The sequence below is a fragment of the Pagrus major genome, chromosome 4 (assembly GCF_040436345.1).
Source record: "Pagrus major chromosome 4, Pma_NU_1.0".
NCBI classification, from domain to species: domain Eukaryota; kingdom Metazoa; phylum Chordata; class Actinopteri; order Spariformes; family Sparidae; genus Pagrus; species Pagrus major.
The window spans coordinates 24,703,685-24,726,602 of NC_133218.1; the positions used below are offsets into that span (position 1 = coordinate 24,703,685).

Sequence of the window (22,918 nt, forward strand, 5' to 3'; positions counted from 1 at the left end):
CAGGTTGTGTGAATAAGCATGAACTCATTGACCACACTTTGAATCGACATTTATTCTGAAATGTTTCTGCGCCTCGGAAATGCTGAAAATAAAGTCGTGAAATGTGTCCGCGAGCTTCACGATTGAAGCGTGACCGCGTGAGCCCCGTGCGTTCACGTCCGGGTTGGGGCATGAATCGCAAAAATTTGATTTTGCAAGTTTAGCAATACTGAAACGAACAATCTCCGATACAGTTTCCGGTTTTATTTATCTGTGGCGAAGCTGTCGGTTTCCTGTCATGTGTGGATCAAAGTGCACATCGAAATCGATGCAGTTTACTGTTTTAGTCTGTCGCAAACAATTAATAATAAAGTGTAGGGTCTGTTTACAGCACAGTAAAATAGTACATATGCATAAGTATATATCCCGCACACAGTACGCTACTATAAACTGGGGAAAAAAAGCCTGTAAAGTTCAGATCAGCAGGTGAAAATTCACTAAACACCTCGAAGCTAGTGGGCGTGGCACAGCACAGGTGTGTGATGGGAAATGTCAAACAGGAAGCTGGGAAAGGTAGGCAGTTTTTTTTCGGCATACACGAAAATAACAAGGAATTGTGTTCACAACCCAAAGGTAGGAATACAAATGTTGTATCTTTGTATTATTTACAAGCTCAGAACCATTTTTCTTTCCGTAACCACAAACTATGTAGGGTCCACCTCGCGACAGAGCGCGTTGTTATGAGTTTTGGGCGTGTTTTTGGTTCCTATGCTGTCATGTAACTACGCAAAAATCTGGCTTAATCTGCCCTGCTAGCTACTTTATGAATTAAGAAACCTGTGTGTTCAGTCCTTTACCCCACTCAGCCACTAATCTTCATTAAACCTTACTTGCTGCTTTTCACAGTCCACAGAGATACAAGTCAGCTATCCACTTTGTTTATGAGGGTCTGTAATAGGATTCATGTCCATAATCTTCTTTTGCAGGCAGAGGGAAATGCCAGAGAGGGGAAGACACCACGAGAGGAGCGATGCATACGCAGAGTCCAGGAGCAGGAACAGGGACCATCCACACAATGGAGACCACACTTCATATGACACCAGAGGCCGCAACCAAGAGCCAAGAGACACGGGCGACAGAGGCCCTGCTGGTGACAGGAGGGCCAAACAAAACAGACAGAGGGACGTGACACCTGTTTACAGAGAACACGATCATGAAGGACCCTCAAGACTGTAAGGGACTTTTTGATACACAAATCCCTGTACTCACTGTCCTGTCTTCCACACACACTTCTGACCACCTGTGTCAGGGTTATTTCTTTTTATTGTTATGCAAAACAATTTTGTTTTGTCTTCGCAGGTCCAGGGAGACTTCAGAGTATCACTCTGAAGGGGAGTATTATGAGCGGCAACCGAAACACGCGCTTTACAACCTTAGATACATTTTAACCAGTAGAGGCAAGTATATTTGTTTTTGTTTTTGTCTGTTTGTCTTTTGAATTAACTTATTTAATACAGGAAAAATATACAAAAACATGACTGTTTGATAACACACTATATATCCTCACAAAGAGACAAGGGGATGGATCGACATAGAAAACTAAAAGAACAATAAAATGTAGTCAGATCCCTTCAGTAATATATATCATTAAATTGACAAAAAAAGGTAATTTCAATAATTCAGATGACCGTTGTAGAGCATATTTAGATTTTTATGGTTTGTAGCAATTATCTAAATTTACATCCTTAAACATTATGATGGGGATGGATTGCCCCAAGATATTAAATACAATTATTCTGTTTGGTAAAACATTTATATTTTGAGCTCAATCAAGAACCAATTTGAATCTTAGTTATTTTAAATGAATATATTGCGAAGCTAATTTCGTTTGGAAAAGATGACTGTTGCAAACCTTACAAAGTATATTTGTTTGTTTTAGAGATCTTTTGGGAAGGCTTAGTTGCAATCAGAGCTCTTCCTTGTCCGTGTTTACAATTTCTAGGACTGGTTTGGATGAAATATATTTTTATTCTATTAATTGTTTCTTCTTTTTAATCACCCACAAAAAAAATCCTTAATTCCATTTTATCTCCAGTTGTTATTTTGCCCTGCATGTGACAATATATAATACTGTACCATACCACTATTTGATTACATTTTTAAGGGCTGAGTTGGACCAGACACAGGGATTTTTAAAATGTGTATTATGCAAATTATCACAAGCAATGCTGCTGAGATTTTTCTCAGTTACTTGATTAATCAGTTTGCTTGTAAAATGTGTGAAAACAGTGAAAAAGGCCCCTCCGACTTTCCCAGGGTCTTAGTTACTTATTAAAATATCTTGTTTAACCTGGGGAACAGTCCAAAAGCCAAATATATTCTGTTTATTATCATAATAAATCAGTAATATTTGGCCTTTTGGCAGCTCTTGTCTCACTGCTTCACGTTGCTCTACATTCATATTAGTGTTGTGTTTATCTTGTCTCTCAGGTCTGTGCCAGCTTGGGGAGCTGTTTGTGAATCTCCTTATTGTCATCTGTGCTGGAGTGCCATACAGCAACAATGGAGGTTACCGTGATCTGGCCAGCCTCGGTGGAATCTACTATTATCACTTTGGTGGAGCGAATGCCTTCACGGGAGCTGATGCAGACAGGGTGAAGGAGCTGGACCGGCTCTTCCATCAGCTCAAGCGGCCCCCGTATGTCTTCACCATGGCCTGCGGTGGGGTTTTAATGATCTACGCCTGTGCCATGCTTGCCCTGGGCATTTTCAGAGTACCTTACCGCTGGCCCCCTGTGCTGCTGGGGGAGGCTCTGCTGAACTTCCTGATCGGCCTGGGCTACATCCCCGCGCTGGCCTTCTACTTTATTAAGCTGCAGGAAACCTACAACAATCCCATCTGTAAGGAGAGAGAGGAGATGTACAAGAGCAAAGGGCACAACGGCTTTGAGTGCCGGATCCACGGTGCAGATATCGCTGGAGGTCTCTTCGGGGTGGTGGGGGTGTTTGTTTTCATCTTTGGTGCGGTGTTAGCTGTAAGAGCTTTCAGGTCAGTGCGGGAGCTGAAGAAGCAAAGAGCGAATGAGGACAGTAATTTTTAAGCTGGCTTTTCTCCTTGACACATTGGATTTGAGTAGAAATCCCTGTGACAAGAATACATATAAGGTGTTTTTTCATATGAGGTGTTATTGTGTATTCACTCTTGTTGAATCTGTGAATTTTTTATCCACTTTTTATGTTTTAAGATTTTTATAAATTGATTTTGTACAATTTTATATTCCTACCACTTTTCCAGTTTACATACATGTGCACTGTCTGTTACATTCTTCAAAAATAAATGTAGTTATAATAAATGACTCAACTGGTATTAAAATAATTGTTTTATTACTATTTTTTAATTGATAATTTTGTGCTAAGAATTACATAGAATCATAGAAACAAGCTTGTCTGATTTGACTTTTCATTTAAGGTCAAATAATTTGTGTTCCAGACCAAAACTACTGTCACATTCCTCAGATCTCAGCCTCGTCAGAGTGAAGCTCAGCTTGTTGATAATTAATCCTGGCAGCTGATCTTGACACAGAGGGTTGAACATTGTCCCATGACTTGAAGTTTTTCATTTTTGTGTACATTTAAACCTGATAGAAGTCTAAAATATCAACAGCATTTCTACAATATAAAATATTTGATGGCTCCTGCATTGAGCCATAGTATCCTTTCATTTTTTAAACTTGAAAGAAGTAAAGCGTCTGACTTGTTTCCTCCCTAAAGCTCTTACATCAATTACAAGACACACATTAAAACACACATTTAATTCTAAATTAATCACTGAAGCTTATTTTTCCTATTATACCAGAGTTCAGGATGTCATTCTGAGCTTCACCAGTAGATGGCAGATCTACTGTGTTTAGGAATTTACTCAAGACTTTACCACATGGAGTTAGATTGTGTATCTATTAACAGTGGATAACGTTCTCTGTTCTTATTCATTTTCTTGGCTTTGGTGCATATAAAACATCGATGGAACCCAAAGTGAGGACATAAATAAATTCCTGATGGATTATGGTTCAGGATTTTAAAATGATTGAAATGATAAACTGTACACATTATATCTTATACTGACCCAAAAAGTCATTTTGATGATATTTATTGGCATGAAATCATCATAAAAACGGTGAGCAAAATGGACACTGGACAAAAAAATTCACAGTAAAAAGTTTTATTGCTACTTGGCTTAAAGTTAATTTAAAAACAGCTTGTCTGCTCAAAACTAATGATAGCAGCATCTCAAATAAAATAACGACCATCTTTCACTGTCAGAGTTCAAGGGAGTACAGTTCTGTCTGATACACAGCAAAAGTGCTCTTTGTTAGTCATCTTCCTAAATAATCAATCTTTGAATTATTAAACATAAAACTAAATTTTTAGCAGTAATCTACATGCTAGAATAAAAACTTAAAAATATTAGATATACTCCGTTTTGTACAAATAAATCACATTTTGTATGTACTCTATGCTTTTATGTTGATTTATATTCAGGGCATGCTTTTGACATTAAATACAGTTATAATAGTACCTTCAAATAGAAGTACCATAATGTGTGACAGTTTTCTGTAGAGTCCCAATCACTTTAAATTCTGTTAGTGGAGAGGGAAATATAAATTTGCATGAAACAATGAAGTACAAAAATAAATATTGGCTTCTTGGCATCGAGAAAAAAATATTCAAGCATTTCTAGAAAATAATGTACAGAAAGGAACCGTGAGATTAAACAATGGCTACTTTGGTCACATGTTAAACGACTGGAGCATCTTCCATCAGTTTCATTCACCGTATTCACGCAGATATTACAGTCAATCCATTATTCACACGGGCATGCATACACTTACTGTACTTAAGCTTCATTGAACATACACATACAAACACAGACATTTTGCAAACATAGATGTACAGGGAGCCTGTTAAGTTGTGCGGAGAGGAAATGATCTCATACTGTTAATAAGTGAGTCAGCCGTTTAATAAAACACTGACAGTGTAGCATATTCAAATGCACGTACCTTCTATTTTGGTGCACAAAGGGGAGTGTGAGCATTATACTACTGAAACCCCTCCACTAAAGAATTAAAGGGAATATTTGAAGCCAATGCACTGTACTACCCTGTGCTCCCTTTTCTTGTATCTGCGCATACAATCGGCATATGTACATGCACACTGATTAGTCTACTGGTACTTCATGGAGTAAATGTATACTGGACAGGACATTGGGTGAATATATGGCGTCATCCAGGAGATGGACTGGATGAATGAGTGTACAACAGCATACAGAAACTGAACAAGGTGGTTTTGAAGAGCTCTAAATGTAGCAGTGCCATGTCGCTCCAGTCTGAGTTGGCAAACTGGGACCAAACTAACAAAACTACACCACAAATGAGCCAAAGGAAGCGACACACACACAAAGAAAAATAATAAAAGAGCAATGCAACTTACACACACACAATCCCAATTACATACATCATACATACATACATCAGTCAATATTCATTTTCAGACATATTGAGAAACATGATTGTTGTAGTGTAAGGTGACGAGAAATGAAGCTCTGATAAACATGTGTATATGTACAGTTGACACTTTGCATATTTGTATGAGCAAATTCCCAACATCTGTTCCACTTCTCCTCTCCGAACTTGTCTCAGATGTGTACCAATATTATTCACAATCATAATCTGTCTTACGCCTCTCACGCTCCTCCTGTGGCAGGTACACACCCAGTGCCCATCCATGTTTCACTGCCATCAGTCCAGATGCTTGACACCATGCGTGGGTTCTGACAGCGGAGGTCTGGCCACAGTCAGAACCACAGAGAGTCCTGGTTGTTTGGCATCTCAGACACTGCACAGTCTGATCAATAAAGTGACTGGAGACAAATGCTTTGCTTCATCATAAAATATGGTTTCCTATTCCCAACTTTTGAAATCAGTGTCTGTATTCTGACTAAGCATACTAAGGTCAACTTCAGCTCTTTTTAGTAAGTCATATCTTAGACTACTGTTTTGATAATCTGTCATTATTATGGAGGGATTTCAAATAACGTTTTCAGGCATTCCAGACATTTAGAAATCAATTAGCACAATGTTTAAACCAAAATTTAGATGCTGGATATAAATAATGCACAATATGCATGTATTTCCTCATTTTCTGCCAGGAGAGGGCCCACTAATTCATTTCTATATAGAGTATGAGTAATGTTTAATTTAGTGTTGGACTAGTTAACACACATTAAGCTGTTTGTGGAGCTAATGATGAAAATCTAAATATAAGCTAAGACATTATGTGAGATTCTGATGTATTTGAAAGCAAACAAAAAAAAGCTCTGTATTAAAAAAAAAAGAAATGTTTATCATATTTAAAAAACACAACAAAAGTGATTGTTGTAAATTCATTGTCATTATGTGACTTAATAATATCATCATTTCCGTTGGCTATATTGGTGATATATTGGGCAGAGGGAAGCCAAAATAATCCCAGCACACTATGTTGATCATATCTCATATATTAAACTCAAATATAAATGACTCTGAATATCACTATTTTCTATATACAAAGTGCTTTTATCAGTGTTTACTTCTTTCAAGAGACAAAAACTTGCAAATAACGAGAAAAGATTCAGACTCGCACATTAATTAAGGCTTCATCACACTCAATCCTGTGGAGCAAAGAAAGTATGGAGGGGGCTGCTTTAATAACAACACACCCAGAGCTGAAGACCTCGGTCACAAGCAGAACATGAGTGGGATGAAACAAAGGGCTTCTCCTTTCAATAATAACGAGTAGTGTTACTTTAAGGCTGAAAGGGAACACTGAAAGGTCCAGCTATGTGACAGCTGTGGAATGCAAGAACTGCACCACTTCCAACTTGGAGTGGCGACCAAAAAATATACATCTGATGTAGTAATCACTGACATGAGCAATTACCCAACTTTGGCCTTCTCATAACCACAGCGGGCTCAGCAGAACTGCTTTCTCTTTTGGCACAAGGTGGGGAGGTTCAGGAATGGACACACTGAGGTTTCCAGGGCTGCATAATATTTACCTGACAATTACAACAATAATCTTTATTTATTTTTCTTTTTTTTTTTGGCTACTTACTTTCGGATAAATATGATTGGTCCTACAAGTATAAACAAAAAACAGACTGGGAACGGATGACACTGAAGCTGAAGCACTGTATGTGACTTCATGCAAAAGAAGTGTTACTCTGAACCACTGTGTTCCTATTGCAGTGCTTTATACTGCTGCTGCTGCTGCACTGATGATAATCACTGTGTGATCTGAATTCTGCAGCTTTGCCCTCATGTGTGAGTGAAAATCAGAACTATATTAAATTGTAGCGAGACATAATTTGCTGTTGATGTCCTAAATTTCTGCGCATACTGCATGTCTGCCCCTAAACTCTGTGACATGTTGTGTACACGGACCAGATCTTACAGATTACAAGAAAATAGGGTTTCGGTTCTGTTTATGATGGCCACAAAGGACACCCTGAGGCTGGTTCAGGCCTGGTATCAACACGCGTCCTGAGCGATTTGATCACAAGTGGACAGCTCTAAGAACAGCAGATGTTTATGAATGCACTGTCTGTTTCAACTAACCATTCAATCCTTAAGCAATAGCCCCAGACTCCCTCACAAATCGCATGATTTTAAGAGTGTGTGAGGAGGAACTTAAAAAAGCTTTGCAAAACAGCTACGGCAAATTCTAAATCACTGGTGCCGTCTTGTATAATTTGGCATTAAATAAGATACATTAAGACGTTTCCTTGTAAGTGTCAGTGTCACGACATCGCTGTCTGTTTTCATGTCTAAAGTGCGCTCTGTCTGATTCCGTGTCTGAAGTGCGTCCTCCCTCCCAACAGCTGTTTGAACACGCTGTTTCAACTGATTTCACCATTTACACCAAATTTATTAAAGAACATGACATATTGATGGCTAACATATCTAAGCTTACAAATACAGCAGTAATTAATAAATCATACCTCTTTGTCATCCGTGGAGTAAGTTCCCAGACTCCCTTAAAAAAACGCTCAATTGTGAAACTTGCTACCTTAGGAGAATATTTATAAACTTTGTGAAATGCTGTCTGTAACAAATTTTTATCTATTACGGCCTACTTGTTAATCCGGCAAACGTTATCCATGAAGATATTTCCTTCTTTGTGTAAAATGGGTTTGTTTCAGTTCTTTAGCTGTAAATTTGCATATAGAGCGGGGAAGTGAGATCCAATTACAAGAGGTCACTTGAGACGCATGTCGAGACGCAATTAATGCCAGGTGTGACTTGACGGGCTTGAAGCGGTCCACTTGTGATCACTCGGGGCGGATAGTGAAACCGAATGTGAACAGCCTCCGTGAAATTCATCAGGACAAGTGGGCAGTGCGTTACAGCTAAAAAAGGACTTACTAAGATGTAAATATCTGCCTGTAAAACATGGATGTTTACTAATGTAAACGGTTAGCAGCCTCCAAAATTTGAAAACACTAAAATGTACAATCTTTTTTGAAATTTCTGAACATACAGTAAAATACTGCATCTTTCCCTCATCTCTTATTATAATTAACTTTTGTGCCTTGACTGGTTTGTTCAAATGACTGATATAAAATGATATTCAAAGATCCTGGGCTCTCCAGTCCACTATCCAGTGACCATAAAACTGACTAAATTTAAATTAAATGTTTATTTTCCTACGTCGTTTTTAAGGAGATCATTTGATTGAGCACTGTCACAGATTTAACTGATTTTCTACAACACATCCGCTCTGTACAGTTGAATGACTTTGATATTATCATTTGACAGCTATTAAAAATGCATTGCTCTAAATAGCAACACATTTCAATCTTGATGTCAGCAACTCAAGCACAGCATGTCGTCGGCTGCTAACTGTGAGCATGTACTATACTGTATAGATTTAATTTATCCTATATAGAAGATTCTATACATACTCTGTGGGAATGTTAAAAATAAAACCCAACCATAATGTTTCTGACGATGTAAATGCAGTTATTTTGTCTTCACATCTTCTAGTCCTATGTGCCTTACAAGCATTCATACTGTCTGATTTTCCTTTGTAAGCCACAGGAAGACTAGGAGAGCAAAAGCTGTGCCAGTGCTGGTCTCAGTGCAGGAGACATTGTCCCTCCTCCAAATCTAACTAACAAGCTCACATCCCCCAGCTTCGGTGTGGGGGAGCTCTAGACTGAGTCGTCTGCAGTAGGCACTTTTTCAAGTTTGAGTCACAGGGCTTCTCTCCAGGACCTGAGAGACCACAGAGCCCCTGGAGAGGAGATTTGACCTCACTGAACACAATCCCATACACGCCCTCTAGATTGCTTGCTTTCCAAGTAAAGGGAAATGTTGCTGACATTTTTAAACACATGAGGTATCCCATTTCAAGTCAGGCTTGTTTTGCTCTATGATAGCCAGCCATCTTTTTCCCAACGTCATGTTATGAAGTGGGATCATGGTCGCCCATTTCTCAGACACTCAGACCACACACAGAAACCCTTTTACACCTCTCGTTAATGAAGCAGCATCACGTAGTGACTATCAATGTGCCACAGGTTTGTCTGAATGGCAACTTGAGTTGGAATATCTCACATGTATGAGAAAAATCTCCTCTTCTTCTCTGGAATGGCACGATCACAGAATTGCAGCCACATGGCGCTGTGGTCTGCCCCCCCTCTAGAGGGCGGTATCGTAGACTTCCTGCTGTAGGATGGGAACTGGGCCGGGACATGGGACCATGTTGGAGGCAAATGCAGGGGGGTGAGGAAGATCCCACACGGGGTCTTTTAAGGAAGGGGGTATGGATGGTAAGGGGGGGACTGAGACCAGAGGGTTCTGGCTCCTTAGCTGCTCCCTGACTTCCTGCTCCAGACAAGGAGGCACAATGAGCTGGTCCTCAGGGTCCTGCTGTGCTGGAGCAGTGAAATAGCCGGACTTCTTCTTCGGAGCCTCCAGGGCCACCTCAATGAGATTATGGCTGTCCTCCGGGGCAACCACAGAGCCGTTGGACAGCTTCTTCCCAAACAGGCTGGATGTGGAAGGAGACTTCTTCAGGTCGGCAATCTCTCTCCCACATACAGCCAGCAGGCAGCCGTTTGTAGCAGAAACCACCACGCTGTTCTGTCTGCGCATTTTGCCATTGGGATAGTCAGAGCCTCGCTTTTCAAGGTCCAAGTCTTTGGGGCTCTCAGGGGCCCCTGACCGTAGCTGGAAAGCACAGCAGTGAATGTCTACCTCCACTTCTAACTTACTGCCATTGGAGATAACACCCGGAAGCGGGGCTTCATCATCGCTGTCCAAGCCATTGTCAGACTGGTTACTGGAGAACGTAGCACTGGAGGGCTGCCGCTGGAACAGGCCTGGGTGGGTTCCTGCCCCAGCTGAGCCTGGCACCATGATCCCACACAGTGTAGTAGCAGGGTGTAGGCTGCAGCGTCGCTCTGGGCGGGATGCAGGACCAGAGGACGGGTGCTCGTCTGAAGCTGTGGACCCAGCCTCGCTGCCCACCTCTGAAGCCGATGTTTCACTGTTGAACTCAGAGACAATACCGCTGCTGGATGACAGGGTGGCTGGGTCAGTAGGGCCTGGAGTCATAGACACAGGCACCGGGGCTGGAGGGGGACCCCGTGGTTCAGTAGTGGGGACCGGTGGCTCGCAGGTGCAGCTGTCCTCACCGATATTTAACGACACCACCACAGCCTCGATGTTGTCCTTGCAACCATAACTCTGGGCGAGTGAACACAGCTTCTTGGCAGCAGCGCGAGGATCCCGCACGGCCTGCACAGTGCACACAGCCTCCTGGTAGGAGACTCGTTCAAACAGCGCTCGATTCCCGAGGATCAAGAACTCATCCTGGGAACAGAGAGGCTCGGTGTGCACCCAGGGCTTTGGAAGCACCCAGGGAGACAGATAAGAGCAGCCCAGCAGGCGAGAGCAGCATGTCACTCCACTCACTTTGTTGTCCTGTAAAACAGAGGTGCCATTAGAACTGTAGATGAGTGTATAGCTTCATAATATACGGACGTCTGAACATGAAGACTAGATCAAAAGTTCTACATAATGGCTCAAGTTTAAAAACAAAAACCCAACATACAGAGAACCAGTGCATTACCTCGGTAATAATGGCATTACAGAGCTTCACTCTCTCCATCTCCTCAGTGCAGTTCTCCAAGCTATAAACCTTAGAGAGAGGTACAGGTCTGCCATCCCGGCACAACACCGCCTGGCAGGTGCCCACATTGGCCACAGTGAGGCTGAAGTTGCCTCCTGGATCTGAAGGCTCATGGTGAATATAACACAGCAAGGCAGAAGCACCCAGTTTCTGGCCAGCCATACCTAGTTTCCTGTCCCAGAAAACACAAACAAAGCTGCAGACAAATGCTGACAAACTCACTTGTTGCTATAAATCTTCACTAAGAGTGTGTTACAAAAAGAGGAAATAAGAAAGACCAACATTTAAAAAATCTGTTCTACCTGTGTGAGGTGATGAAGGTGTTGGACATGTACACGTTGTCAACACTGGAGTGCTGCAGCTCCTCGCACAGCACATCTCCCATGGTGCACTGCAGCAGCCGCGGCACTTCCTCGTTGCGGTCTCCATCAAAGATCCCATAACATGCCTCCACACTGTCTCCAAAGCGGTCCACAGCCAGCACAGACACACACAACCTGTCCCCAACAAAAGATCAGTGTTAAGGTTAACCACTTCAGCATGCAACACTGCAGCCCCAGCTCAAGGGAAACAATAAGGGGTGGCAGCTGATAAAAGACACTGCTGTGTCACCCCTTGTGGTGGCAATGACCCTGAAGAAGTAGCCAGGAATACTCAGCTCTCAACAGTAATGTACTTAACATTGTTAGAGACATTTAATCCAATGGAATGATTAGGTTCCACTAAGGCTGGGCTGGGATATTTTGTCAGGTATATCGCAATACACATTTTGAATACTTAAATTAGATTGGTTTACACAATGAGCATTTGTGTGGGAATTTCATCTATTTGTATATGACAATGAGGATATAAATACTGTCTGTATTTGTAAATTAAGCTCTTAATTTTCACAAAGAAAACACACAGAGACACAAATCAGTACTCACTTGTTCCTTTGGCCGCTCATTTCAGAGTAACCGTGGTTCCATGGAGTGGAGGCACTCAGTGAGTCTCCTGCTGTCGTAGTGGACTTCTGGTCTAATTTCAAGGTGGTGATGTGACTAAAAAAGGGTAAGTAATGGCAGAAGGCATTATAAATGAAGGTATACTTTATACATGCACCAACAAAAATGAAATATCCTCATTTGAATGCCAACACCAGTAGCACATCTATATTATATTCTTATATGTTTCATAGATTCCTTCAGTATGTGTCCAGACAGCTATAGAATCTAAAGCCAAGATGACTGTGCTTATTTTTAATGTCTTACAAATGTCAGTGAGTTGCCTATAACTATTCTAAACTTGGTCTGTGTTTTGTGACTCACCTGAAGAGGTTGAGGGTTTTGTGTTCCAGCATCAGGCTGCTGTTTCCTGTCAGGTCGAGCTCTTGCAGTGTGGCAGGCAGCGAGTCAGGCAGCTGGATCTCAGTCAGTTCATTACAGCTTAGATCTACAAGCTACGAATGTCCAGAACACAAATGAGCTGACACAGGCTGAATAAAAAAATCATACACAGACAGATCAGGCAAATAAAACCAGATCAGGTCTGACCTTAATCTCAGGCAGGCTGAGGATCTCCGGGAAGACAGTGATGTGGTTGGAGTGTGCTATGAGGGTGTGCAGTCTCTTACAGCTGGACACAGTGGAGGGGATGGTCTTCAGCTTGTTGCCACTTAGATTTAGCTCCTCCAGCTGCTCCAGCTTACTCAGCTTACTAAAGACACGCGAAGAATGTTTACATTATACATATTCTAGGACATATGGCACTGTAAATAGCCTCTTCAATAATGGTTCTTATTTATAGGAATATATTGTCAAAAACGGGGCATTATGTTATCAAAGCGCATTACAGAAGGTAGAAACAAATTAACAGAAAATATGTTGAAGTTCAGGCAACTGATACAATAAAACACATGATGATAAAGGATAAAAGATAGGAGAACAGAAACAGTACAATGAATGGGACAAAACAATAAAACATGTTCAAATGTCAAGGGCACACTATAAAAGTGAAGATTATAATGAGAAAATAAAAGTTGTTAAAATGTCAGTGATGAGCAAAGGTAACGCACCTGGCAGGAAAGGAGAGCAACTGGTTGTAGGCGATATGAAGGACCCGCAGGTTCTGGTGTCCAACCAACAGAGCACCGCAGTTCTCATTCAGGCTGTTCCTCGTCAGGTAGAGCTCCTGGAGTGTGCTGAGGCTCTCCTCTGATAGGCTGCTGGGGGGGATACTTTCCAGGGCATTGGCTGACACATTTAAGTATTTTAGGCTGTGAGGGAAGACGAATGAAAACAAGAGATGCACTAGTTTAATAAAAGTGTTTGCTGTGTTTCTGCCCACAGTCACAATCAGGATTCGCTTGGTAGCAACGGTGGGGTTGGAAGTTACAAATGTAAAAATCTGATTTCTATGGAAGAGTTGCCTGAGCAGAGGCATCATTGTAATGTGTGATATTTATGTCCAAAATACTGATCAGAGTTTATTGGACTCCTTCTGGGTTCTGGGAAATATAGTGTTTTAGCCATTAAGCACACAATAATACAAATAATGCTCATCAATCAAATGCAACTTTCCAATTTCATACATATTATGCCATTCCCCTCTCCATGACTTTGACCCAATGCAGCAAAAATTTTGGGCCAGACATTTGATGTGAGCAGATGGAAGTTGGCATCAGCGCTGGTGGTTAATATGTGGTAGATTCAATCAGGGAAAACTGGCAGCTCTAAAATATTACAAAATGGAGATGTGGGACTGCTGCATCAAAGGTTGAAAGTAATCCAGTCTGCGGCTCTTCATTTTTGTTTCATGTGTTTTTTTCTGTCTTTTCTGTAGCAAAGCGTAACGATACTGTTTTACTTTGTTTATATGTGGCGGACCCTGCCACCTTTCTAGCTTCAAACTGTGTTCTGGGGACCTTATTTTCCTCTGAGAACAGCTTGTTTATTCAATATTCCTTTAAGGTATTTTTTTAAGATACTGATTTAAAGGTCTTATTGATAACATTGTTATGTAGACAAAGCATTTAAAAAAAAAAAAAAAACATCTACAAAGCTTGTAGAAAGATGCTGAATACAAGTATCATTTGTTCCCCTTAAAAACAATAATATGATTGTGAATTAACAATCAAACATTTTTTTGTCGGGTCCAAAATGATTTTTTTGTTTATCTCTGTGTAAGGATTGTGACAGTTGGTTCCAGCTTTTAACAAGGTTTGTCAGCTAAAAGTATAACGCCGTTGGCATCACGTGGTATCTGTGTTTCATTAGCGATCAAGAGTCTTGTGTTGCCAGTTTATGGAGAAAACATAAAAATGGCCGAGTGTACAGTGAGCACCCGCTTTCACTCCAGTACCCAGCCCAAGTGCTCTGCAACAAGACCAGGGTGCACATTGGTTCAGCTTTTGCTCTTTGGAGTCAGCTGGAAGAGTTTCAAGAGATTTGTTGCTATGAAAACAAGTGACAACAGATATTGGCACATATCAGCTATCTTTATTACATTATATTATTTTGTCTTTGTCCTATAAATTTGTTTTATAGGAGCATGCAAAAATGACAACTCCCAATTTACATATCAGTAAGCAAAAAGTATTTCCAGTTAAGATGGTATGACGAAAGTAGTCCATAGCAGCATGCTCAATATTACATTATTCTAACAATAGTCATGGCTACAGTATTGGCAGTATCATAGCAATGCAATGTGCAAGTATGTAAGTAAAAGCCACCTATTACGCACAGAATATAGGACATACAGTGATGTGAGTGCAGGGATAAATGGTGATAGTTGAGGTTTGGGTTTAACATTCATAGTTTTTAGGCTTTCTCTCATTGTATTGAAAAGAGTTCATTTAAACACAGACTGTTAATGGTGCATTGCTCAACATACTGTTGAACCTGCACAGAGAGGACTGACAGTAATTTAAGCCCCAGTGGTTCTTATGTAATTGGTGCTGTTAAGTCATTATCTGTCACATACTGAACAGTAATAAAGTCCGTCCTTGTGACCCTTCACAGAACCTTGTCACTTTATTGTTTTAAAACGGAGTCAGACATTATTAAAGTAAAAGACTGTCGATATCTCACTAGCCTTGGGGCTTTTAAGAACTGATTGTCTACACGAATATGAATATGTGAAAAGTGCCTTTATATCCATAGACATATATGTAACTGCTCCCCCTTGCAAGCTGTGCAGCTCTCAGACAACATATCAGGAAGCCCATCATGCACAGAGCAGTTGCTGCCATTACGTCTCAGCATTAGAGACAGTAAAGTACATTAGAGCATTTGAACTGCTAATGGGTGTTAAGTGATTTACCACACAGGAAATAGGAGGGCAAATGAAGCTCCAGTTACAGTCTGGAATGCACCATTGATCTTGACCACAATCATCCCCAAAACTGTGATGAGCTGCGATATAATGACTCTCAACTTCCACCAAACAGGAACACGCTTCAGGTAAACGTTTCAAACCAGCTGCTAAAAGAATCAAGTAATAGCATCAATAGTCTTGAGGACAGAATGGAAAAGGAAGCAGACAGACGTGTAGAGACTGAGAGACTCACTTTAAGGCCTTGTAGAACAGACTCTCAGGGAGCTCAGCTAGCTTGTTGTGCTGGAGGTCTAGGGCTTCCAGAGGGATGTGGTCAACTAGGTCAGGCACTCTCTGCAAACGATTGTTCCCCGCCAGCAGCTTTCTCAAACTCAAGCTGTTGAGCAGTCTGTCGGAGGCCAGAAGAGACATTAGAGAGCCAGATTAGGACAAGAAAAAAAAGAACAGACCTACAAAAAGGAAAAGAACCAAAGAGCATCGTCTCCCTGCGCAGACTTAACTACTTGTGAAAGGGGAAGGATTGTCAGAAATGGCAACCCATGCTAACTAATCCATCAATGACCTTTTCAGCTTGGCTGCCCAAACAGACCAACACAGCAGCTTTTTATTCTCTCCTGAAACCATCACACAAGTCATGAGAGGGTACAGTGGGGAGAGGAATATTATCTCATTTGCAAAAGCTTTGCTGATGTCTCATTCAAATGCAAATGCCTGTGTTGAGTGTGGGAAGCTGGCAGCGAGTGATGGTAAGCACTATAGGATGGCATATTTTACAGTTGCAATCAAGACACAGAAGACACAGATACTGTCATGAAAAAGTGACTGATTCCAGCTGTTATTTGTGCTTTGTCCTTACCTTGGTTCCACTACCATAATAATTCTTAAAATGGATATTATGAATTCGATAGTGTGTTCTGGGGACCTTATCTTCCTCTGAGAACAGCTTGTTTATTCAATATTCCTTTTAGGTATTTTTTTAAGATAGTGGATAGATAGTGGAAAGTGGAAAATAATGTGACACCTCATCTGCTAATTCTGAACAGCATATCTATGTCTTTATTACAGGCTGAACACATTCAAATTATGCAACACAAAAGATTAGTTTCAGCAGCAAAGGTTCAGGATTAGTGTCGGAATAAGGTCAGTAACCTGGAAGGAAGCTCAGACAGTAGGTTGTGCGTGACGTCCAGCATCTCAATTTTTCTGCAGTCACACACCCAGTCCGGAAGGTAATCCAAAAGGTTCCTGTCTCAACACACACACAGTCACACACATGGAAAGACACACACACACACACACACACACACACGCACACACACAAACACTCAAACTGAGCAGAGTTGGCATTTTGCTTTAAATAGTACCGATGAGTAAACAGTTTCGAAATCGTAGTGAACAGGAGGTCGAACTGATATCCTCCAGGGTTATTTAAGGATGCAAGTGGTCTCTATCTGCATTTTAATAAATAATAATTTATTGAAATAATTAGTTTCCAATCGAGTTTCAGTGATGTTTCTTACACCGGCAGGTGGTTCAGCAGAATTAACCCCTGACAGACCATAATGTTTACTGCATAATTAAGTCTACAGCCTGGATAACAAAAATAGAGTAAAATGTCATGTAAAGGTCTTTTTCAAATTCTCAGATCTTTTGCTGATGCAGCCTAAAAGGTAAACAAGTATCCAAGGACGTTTTAGGGTCTCTCACTTGTTTAGAATATTGGCCTTGTTGATAGTAGCTTAGTACATATTGCAGGTAGGCTTTGAGCTGCCGTTAGTCTTTGGCATTATGACAAATAAACCCAAATTGATGATTCTAATGTTTGTGGAATCTGTGCAAACCCTTTGTAAGTGCTGAAGAAAGAAACTGAAGGAAATAGAGCAGAGTACAAGAAGAAATGTTGTTTACACATCATTTTAATCTGGAGACAACAACCTGATAGACTTTCTGAATATTTTCTTTAATGTAGTTGCGTATTAACTGTCCAATTCACTATTTAAAATCACACCTTTATTAGCCACTGTGCTTAACTAGATTAATAAACACTAAGATGAAGATACTATTTTTAGACTTCAGAGCTTCTGTTCAAAAATCTGTGAACACGCAGACCATAGCCACTTCTTATTCCCAGCCAGAACTCACTGTGATAGGTCCATGTGTGTCAGCTGATTAGGGACTGGATAGATGTTGACGGTTGTAAGGCCTGTGGGCAGATAGCAGATAGAAGCAGCAATCAGCAGCTAAACATCTGGACCGTCATATGCGTGTTCATACGATGAATGTATCACTGGGGAGGAGGGGCCTGAACCTACAGACAAACAGCCAGTAAGGCCGTAAAAGCATCTAGCTGATGCTTTGTTTGACTCACCGTTGCTGCTGGCATGAAGCATGCGCAGTGTGAAACCACTGAGTGTGAGTGTCCCCATCTGGTTGCGCTGGCAGTACAGAGTCTCCAGGTTACTGATGGAGCTCAGGTCCAGTGAGTCCAAGCAATTGTCACGTAAGTCCAGCTGCGTCACCTGGCTCACCGCCTCTAGGTTATCACTTTTCACCCAGCGCAGCCCATTCAACCTGCAAGAGATGAAATATCACTGGTTATTATATCTGCTGGAGCAGAGGGAAAAGTCTTGTATGAAGGAAACCTTCACACTAGGAGAATTTGTTTGCACAGACAGCTTGAACACAGAAGGGGGTTTTTTGGGTTGAACAAATGCTCAATTTTAATGTCACAAAATAGACAGACGTGAAACTTTATGGATACTTCAAATGTATGTATATTTCTAGTAATATGGTAGAATTCAACAATATATAAGAAACAAACATTTAAGGGTTGGAGCACTTTCTGGACTCAAAGAAAGTTTGTTAGAGGTGCTCTTTGGCTAGAGGTCAATGTAGACAAAAAAATCACAAGAAAACTCCAAGGCACTATCTTCTAAACTGTTAAAGTGCCTTTATTTTCACGGCATCATCATGTTAGACCTTAAAAACAAACTGACGCATTTCACTATCAAGCTTTCATCAGGGAACGTATATAACTGTATATAGGCACATGTACACAGTATGATAACTATCAGGTTTTATACCTTATGTTATACCTTAATACTGGTATATCGCTGCAACCCCAATGACAGTACATAATATAATATAAAACATAAGCATCATAAAGAAAATCCTCAAAAACATCTGCATACTTGGAAGAAACATTAAGGTAACATCAAATAAAAGGCTCAATACAGTAAAACAACTGTATTACCATGCTATTCATGGTAACTGTTAAGTATTCTAGTAGTGGCTATTTTATTTATGATAATATAATGTGACAAATCCAGCAAAGAGGTTTAGCCTTGTGCATCTTCTGAGTTTATCTGGTTGTTTTTCACTTGTAACTGAGTGTAATTGTTTTTTTTGTGTGTGCTTCTTTTTACAGTTATGGTTACAGACTCTCTCAACCTCCCTACACTCGTAGTTTGATGGTCGTTTATTTACCAAAAAATAGACAAAACACACAGTGAGCCAAGATGAAGACAGAGAGACAAAGATCTGATATCCTGCCAGCCCTATGTGGAATATACAAATTACCGTAATAATAGTAGTAAACATGTGTCCTCAATAAGAGCAATAAGATGGTCATTTCCTTAAGCTATTTGGAGGAGCATGGAGAATAACATCATAGCACTCTTTTTGGGCAATCAGTGTGAATTTGTCAATGATGGATTAAACACATTTCATACAATCTATACAATTCCTAAGTTTCATGACACAGTGGGAACACTCCATTGTCTCTGCTTTTGATTCACTGGGTACAGCTTCTATTAACTTTTTCATCAGACTCATCTATATTAAGCATCCTACCTTTGAAAACAACATCCAGGTGGACAAGAAACGTAGAGAGATTCTGAGTTCATGAGATATCCAGACTCTCCCTGATCCCTTTCATCCTGTTAATAAACAGCAACTCCTCTTTTATGAGAGTCGTCACCCCACTAATCCACCACAGATGCACCATGCCCTTATGAATAAAGATTGCCATTGCCAACCATAACTTAGAACCCGAGGTTGAATTATTAGCCAGTAGTGGGTGGAGCAGGGGTTGCTGGTTTAATCATAGTTGAAAAATCAATAAGTCGAGCTTCCTCATCCCTTATTTACCCACCACAGAGGTTCCCATGTGCGAGACACTTAGCCCCCAGCTGTTCCGTGGAGCTGCTGAGAGGCACACAAATGCGTATGACTGTAGCTTGAAGTAGCTCCCAGGTGTAAGTGTAGGTGTGAAACAGGGCAGTGCACAAAAAAAAATATTTGTGCTCAGCAAACCTGGGGTCTATAAATAAATGTTTGATGAAAAGGTGAAGTTCAGACTAGTGTTTGTGTCAGGATGTTTGTTTTTCTGTCAACGGCAGAGGAAGAAATAAAATACAGAAAAACTTTATAGATGGATGGTAGCGCAGGTATTTTACCCACCTGCCTTCACATTAACTGAATGATCAAGAGTGTTTTGGGGACGGGGGCCTTTACATTTAATATTACATATTGATTCAACAGAGACAGAAGAGAGGAAAGAGACAGTGAAGAGAGATGTTTACCCCCTGACTGGCCTCTTACCGCAGGTCGATGTTTTTCAGGTGGCTCATTTTAGCCAGAGTACCTAACTCCAGACTCTCCACTCTGTTCCCAGCCATGGCGAGCTTGTCCACTGCGCTCAATCTCTCCAGCACAGCAGGGATGTGAGAGAAGTTGTTGAAGGAAAGCCCCAGGCTGTTGAGCTGGGACAGGCCACCCAGCTCTTCAGGCAGGGAGCTGAGGTGGTTTCCGTCCAAAGACAGCGTCTGCAGGCTACAATGTGGAGAGTAGAGGACAGTCATGTTTTGCTTTCTTTTACTTCAAAGAGTGGTGTATATGTCTACTTGTAGATATATAGCCATTGTTTACTGAGCAACATCCTACATGAAGCAGGTACACAGGAAGAGAACTGCCTGATTTAGCTTCTTAATCTGATTACACAACATAATAATTTAACTTTATACATTTCACTGACTCCATTAAAACCTCATTCCAGATTTTATGAGAACATTAATTGTGTGTGAAATGGCCCAAAACTATTTTTTACAAAATAAATGAAGAAAATCTAAAATAAATGACTACAAACAGGAAAACATCACATTTCAGAAAACATATGAACCAGACAGAAAACCTGATATTACAGAAAATAAATTATTCTCTTTCTTATTCCTGATTAAATATTGGTGTTAGCACTTTCGGCTGGAGAAAGGTTTAAAGTAAGGGGACATGCTGCTTTTTCTGTTTTGTCAAATCAGTTTCATTTGTATTGCTCCACATCACAAATGACAATTTGCCTCAGGGGGCTGTACAAACTGTACAAAATACAACACTCTCTATCCTTAGCCCTTTGATTTGGATAAGGAAAAACTCCCCTTCAGAAAACCTCTGAACTGGAAAAAATGGAAGAAACTAGGGATCAATCAATATGGTTTTGTCAGGGATGAAACAGTAACAGTTATTAGTAATCAACAATACAGATGGCCGACATTTGAAATAGATATACATTTGCAGTAATGAACGCAAATCTAAGTGTCAAAATTTGGAATAACCAGTGATCGAAAGTAACTACGTACAATTTACTCAAGTACTGTACTTATGTACAACATTGAGGTACTTTACTTGTGTATTTCAATTGTTTGCTACTTGATACTTTCTCCCAACTACATTTATTTGATAATTTCAGTTACTAGTTACTTTACAGAGGAAGCTGCATCAGAGCCAAACTAGAGCATTTTTAAAGGTGTTTATTTTAGCAGCTGTTAGACAGACCAACAAAAAAAAACTAGATATGTTTATTTGCCAATTTATTTACCAACGTGGCTTGTTTGTGACTATATCAATTGTTTTGTTTTTTTAAACTCTCATATATATGTAATGTTGTCATATTTATGTATTTACATGTGACCTAACTTGAAATCTGTGCAGGATTTCAGTGTGGTTGGTTGTCGTTGGGATTTACTTCTTGTACATGTACAAAGAGTTGGCGTACTCTTAATGTGCTGCTTAATGATGCATATTGTAACTTATACATCCATGTACTGTGTGTAATGTACTGTATGTGCAAATGTACAGCATACTGTATGTGTGTCACTTTGTCCCACCTTTGAAGGTTGCCTATCTGTACAGGGACGGTCTGGAGACTATTACAGGAGAGGTTGAGCTCAGTCAGGGTGAGGATCTCACACACACATTCAGGGAACACACCGAGACGGTTGTGACACAAGTTCAGGCTCTTCAGCTGAGAAAACCTGAAGAAAGACAGAACAAAATCAAAAACCTTTAAGAAAACAACAAAAACACAAGAATCTCATCCTTTCTTGTTTTGCTTAGAATAATTACTTTGACCCCATTAATTTGCAAAAATATCTTGATAATGGAGTCTGACTGGTCTGAAGCATCTGGTTGTGTCTCCATCCAGTGTCTGATGTCACTTCATAAGGATCTAGCACTGTTCCAGTACCAGAGAAAGAGTAAATACAAAATAACATAGAGTGTATAACTTTGTTTTTATTTGTTGTTGCTTTCATATGGGTAACAAAAAATGACTGGTCACGCACGCTGAGATGTAAGAAAGAGCAGTGAAAAAACAGGAAGATTCACTGAGACAGATGAGCACCAGCATATTTAGCTGACCTGCTACCGTGGTCCACATTTTCAGTGTACTGTCACGTCTGCAGAGCTATTTGTTGTGCCTCAGGAGAATGCAGCGGACAAGCAATGTGAATAAAAAGAAGATATATGGTACAACTATAAGCTGAGACTCAACACCATTTGTGGAAATCCAGGGTGAACACTGTGGAAATTAGATACTGTCGATTCATTCCCCACAAGTTCACTGTGGGAGTTTTGTGCTGTTATTTGTGCTTCGGCCTTGCACCATGTTATTAAGATGGCTTTGAAAGCAGCTGGAAAAAGTCAGTCAGTGGCTCGGCAGGCAGGAAAGGACAGTGTTCACATCGACAAAGTATTCACATCACCCACACTGGTAGCGTAGTGTTACCAGTGTATGATGTGACTGGGTTTAGATCATCCAGTCACATATTATCCACCACATGTGATGAAGACAGTCTGTACTCTACTAAATATAAAATATGATGTCTGTATTTGTCTCCGCTGGCTGATATACTGTATGTGTTTGTGTACACATTTGTAATGTATCTCCCAGAGACTGGCTATGATGAATGAAATGGCGCCATGCGGTTGCAAAGCCACATCTTCCATTTTAATTCCACCTTCCTCTCATTCCCCCGGGTCCTGTGAGCGGTGGAGGTGACTGCCACGAGTCACAACACTGGTCACAATACAGACCATTCCCTTTTATCCATGCATGCTC

At 40.6% G+C, this 22,918-nt stretch overlaps 2 protein-coding genes across 3 annotated transcripts in view; one reads left to right on the plus strand and one right to left on the minus strand.

Annotated features, from left to right (window-relative positions):
* Positions 1-188: 188 nt before the first annotated feature.
* Positions 189-3,336, plus strand: marveld3 (MARVEL domain containing 3). 2 transcript variants are annotated; one of them, XM_073464740.1, is made up of 4 exons: positions 189-552; positions 966-1,211; positions 1,339-1,436; positions 2,470-3,336. In XM_073464740.1, the coding sequence occupies exons 2-4, from the start codon at positions 976-978 to the stop codon at positions 3,078-3,080; spliced, it is 945 nt and encodes a 314-aa protein (XP_073320841.1). In that variant the 5' UTR covers positions 189-552; positions 966-975; the 3' UTR covers positions 3,081-3,336. The 2 variants fall into 2 exon arrangements, with proteins under 2 accessions (XP_073320841.1, XP_073320840.1); XM_073464739.1 differs by having other exon boundaries at positions 190-612.
* Positions 3,337-8,913: 5,577 nt separating this feature from the next.
* The window catches only part of phlpp2 (PH domain and leucine rich repeat protein phosphatase 2), a 35,289-nt gene continuing 21,284 nt past the window's right edge, over positions 8,914-22,918 (minus strand). Inside the window, exons 6-18 of the mRNA XM_073464499.1 lie at positions 21,687-21,833; positions 20,128-20,358; positions 17,894-18,096; positions 17,668-17,728; positions 16,675-16,770; positions 15,758-15,913; positions 13,265-13,465; positions 12,744-12,906; positions 12,519-12,649; positions 12,138-12,251; positions 11,514-11,708; positions 11,152-11,383; positions 8,914-11,003 (exon numbers count right to left, since the gene is read on the minus strand). Coding sequence (XP_073320600.1) covers positions 9,717-11,003; positions 11,152-11,383; positions 11,514-11,708; positions 12,138-12,251; positions 12,519-12,649; positions 12,744-12,906; positions 13,265-13,465; positions 15,758-15,913; positions 16,675-16,770; positions 17,668-17,728; positions 17,894-18,096; positions 20,128-20,358; positions 21,687-21,833 — 3,217 coding nt within the window. The 3' untranslated portion in view covers positions 8,914-9,716. The remainder of the gene's footprint in view (positions 11,004-11,151; positions 11,384-11,513; positions 11,709-12,137; positions 12,252-12,518; positions 12,650-12,743; positions 12,907-13,264; positions 13,466-15,757; positions 15,914-16,674; positions 16,771-17,667; positions 17,729-17,893; positions 18,097-20,127; positions 20,359-21,686; positions 21,834-22,918) is intronic.

What these genes read in the sequence shown, in the direction of transcription:
- marveld3 (XM_073464740.1), top strand. Translation starts at nt 976, where the DNA reads ATGCCAGAGAGGGGAAGACACCACGAGAGGAGCGATGCATACGCAGAG. An exon ending in CATGAAGGACCCTCAAGACT is followed by an intron (nt 1,212 to 1,338) that starts GTAAGGGACTTT and finishes TTGTCTTCGCAG; the next exon opens with GTCCAGGGAGACTTCAGAGT. An exon ending in ATACATTTTAACCAGTAGAG is followed by an intron (nt 1,437 to 2,469) that starts GCAAGTATATTT and finishes CTTGTCTCTCAG; the next exon opens with GTCTGTGCCAGCTTGGGGAG.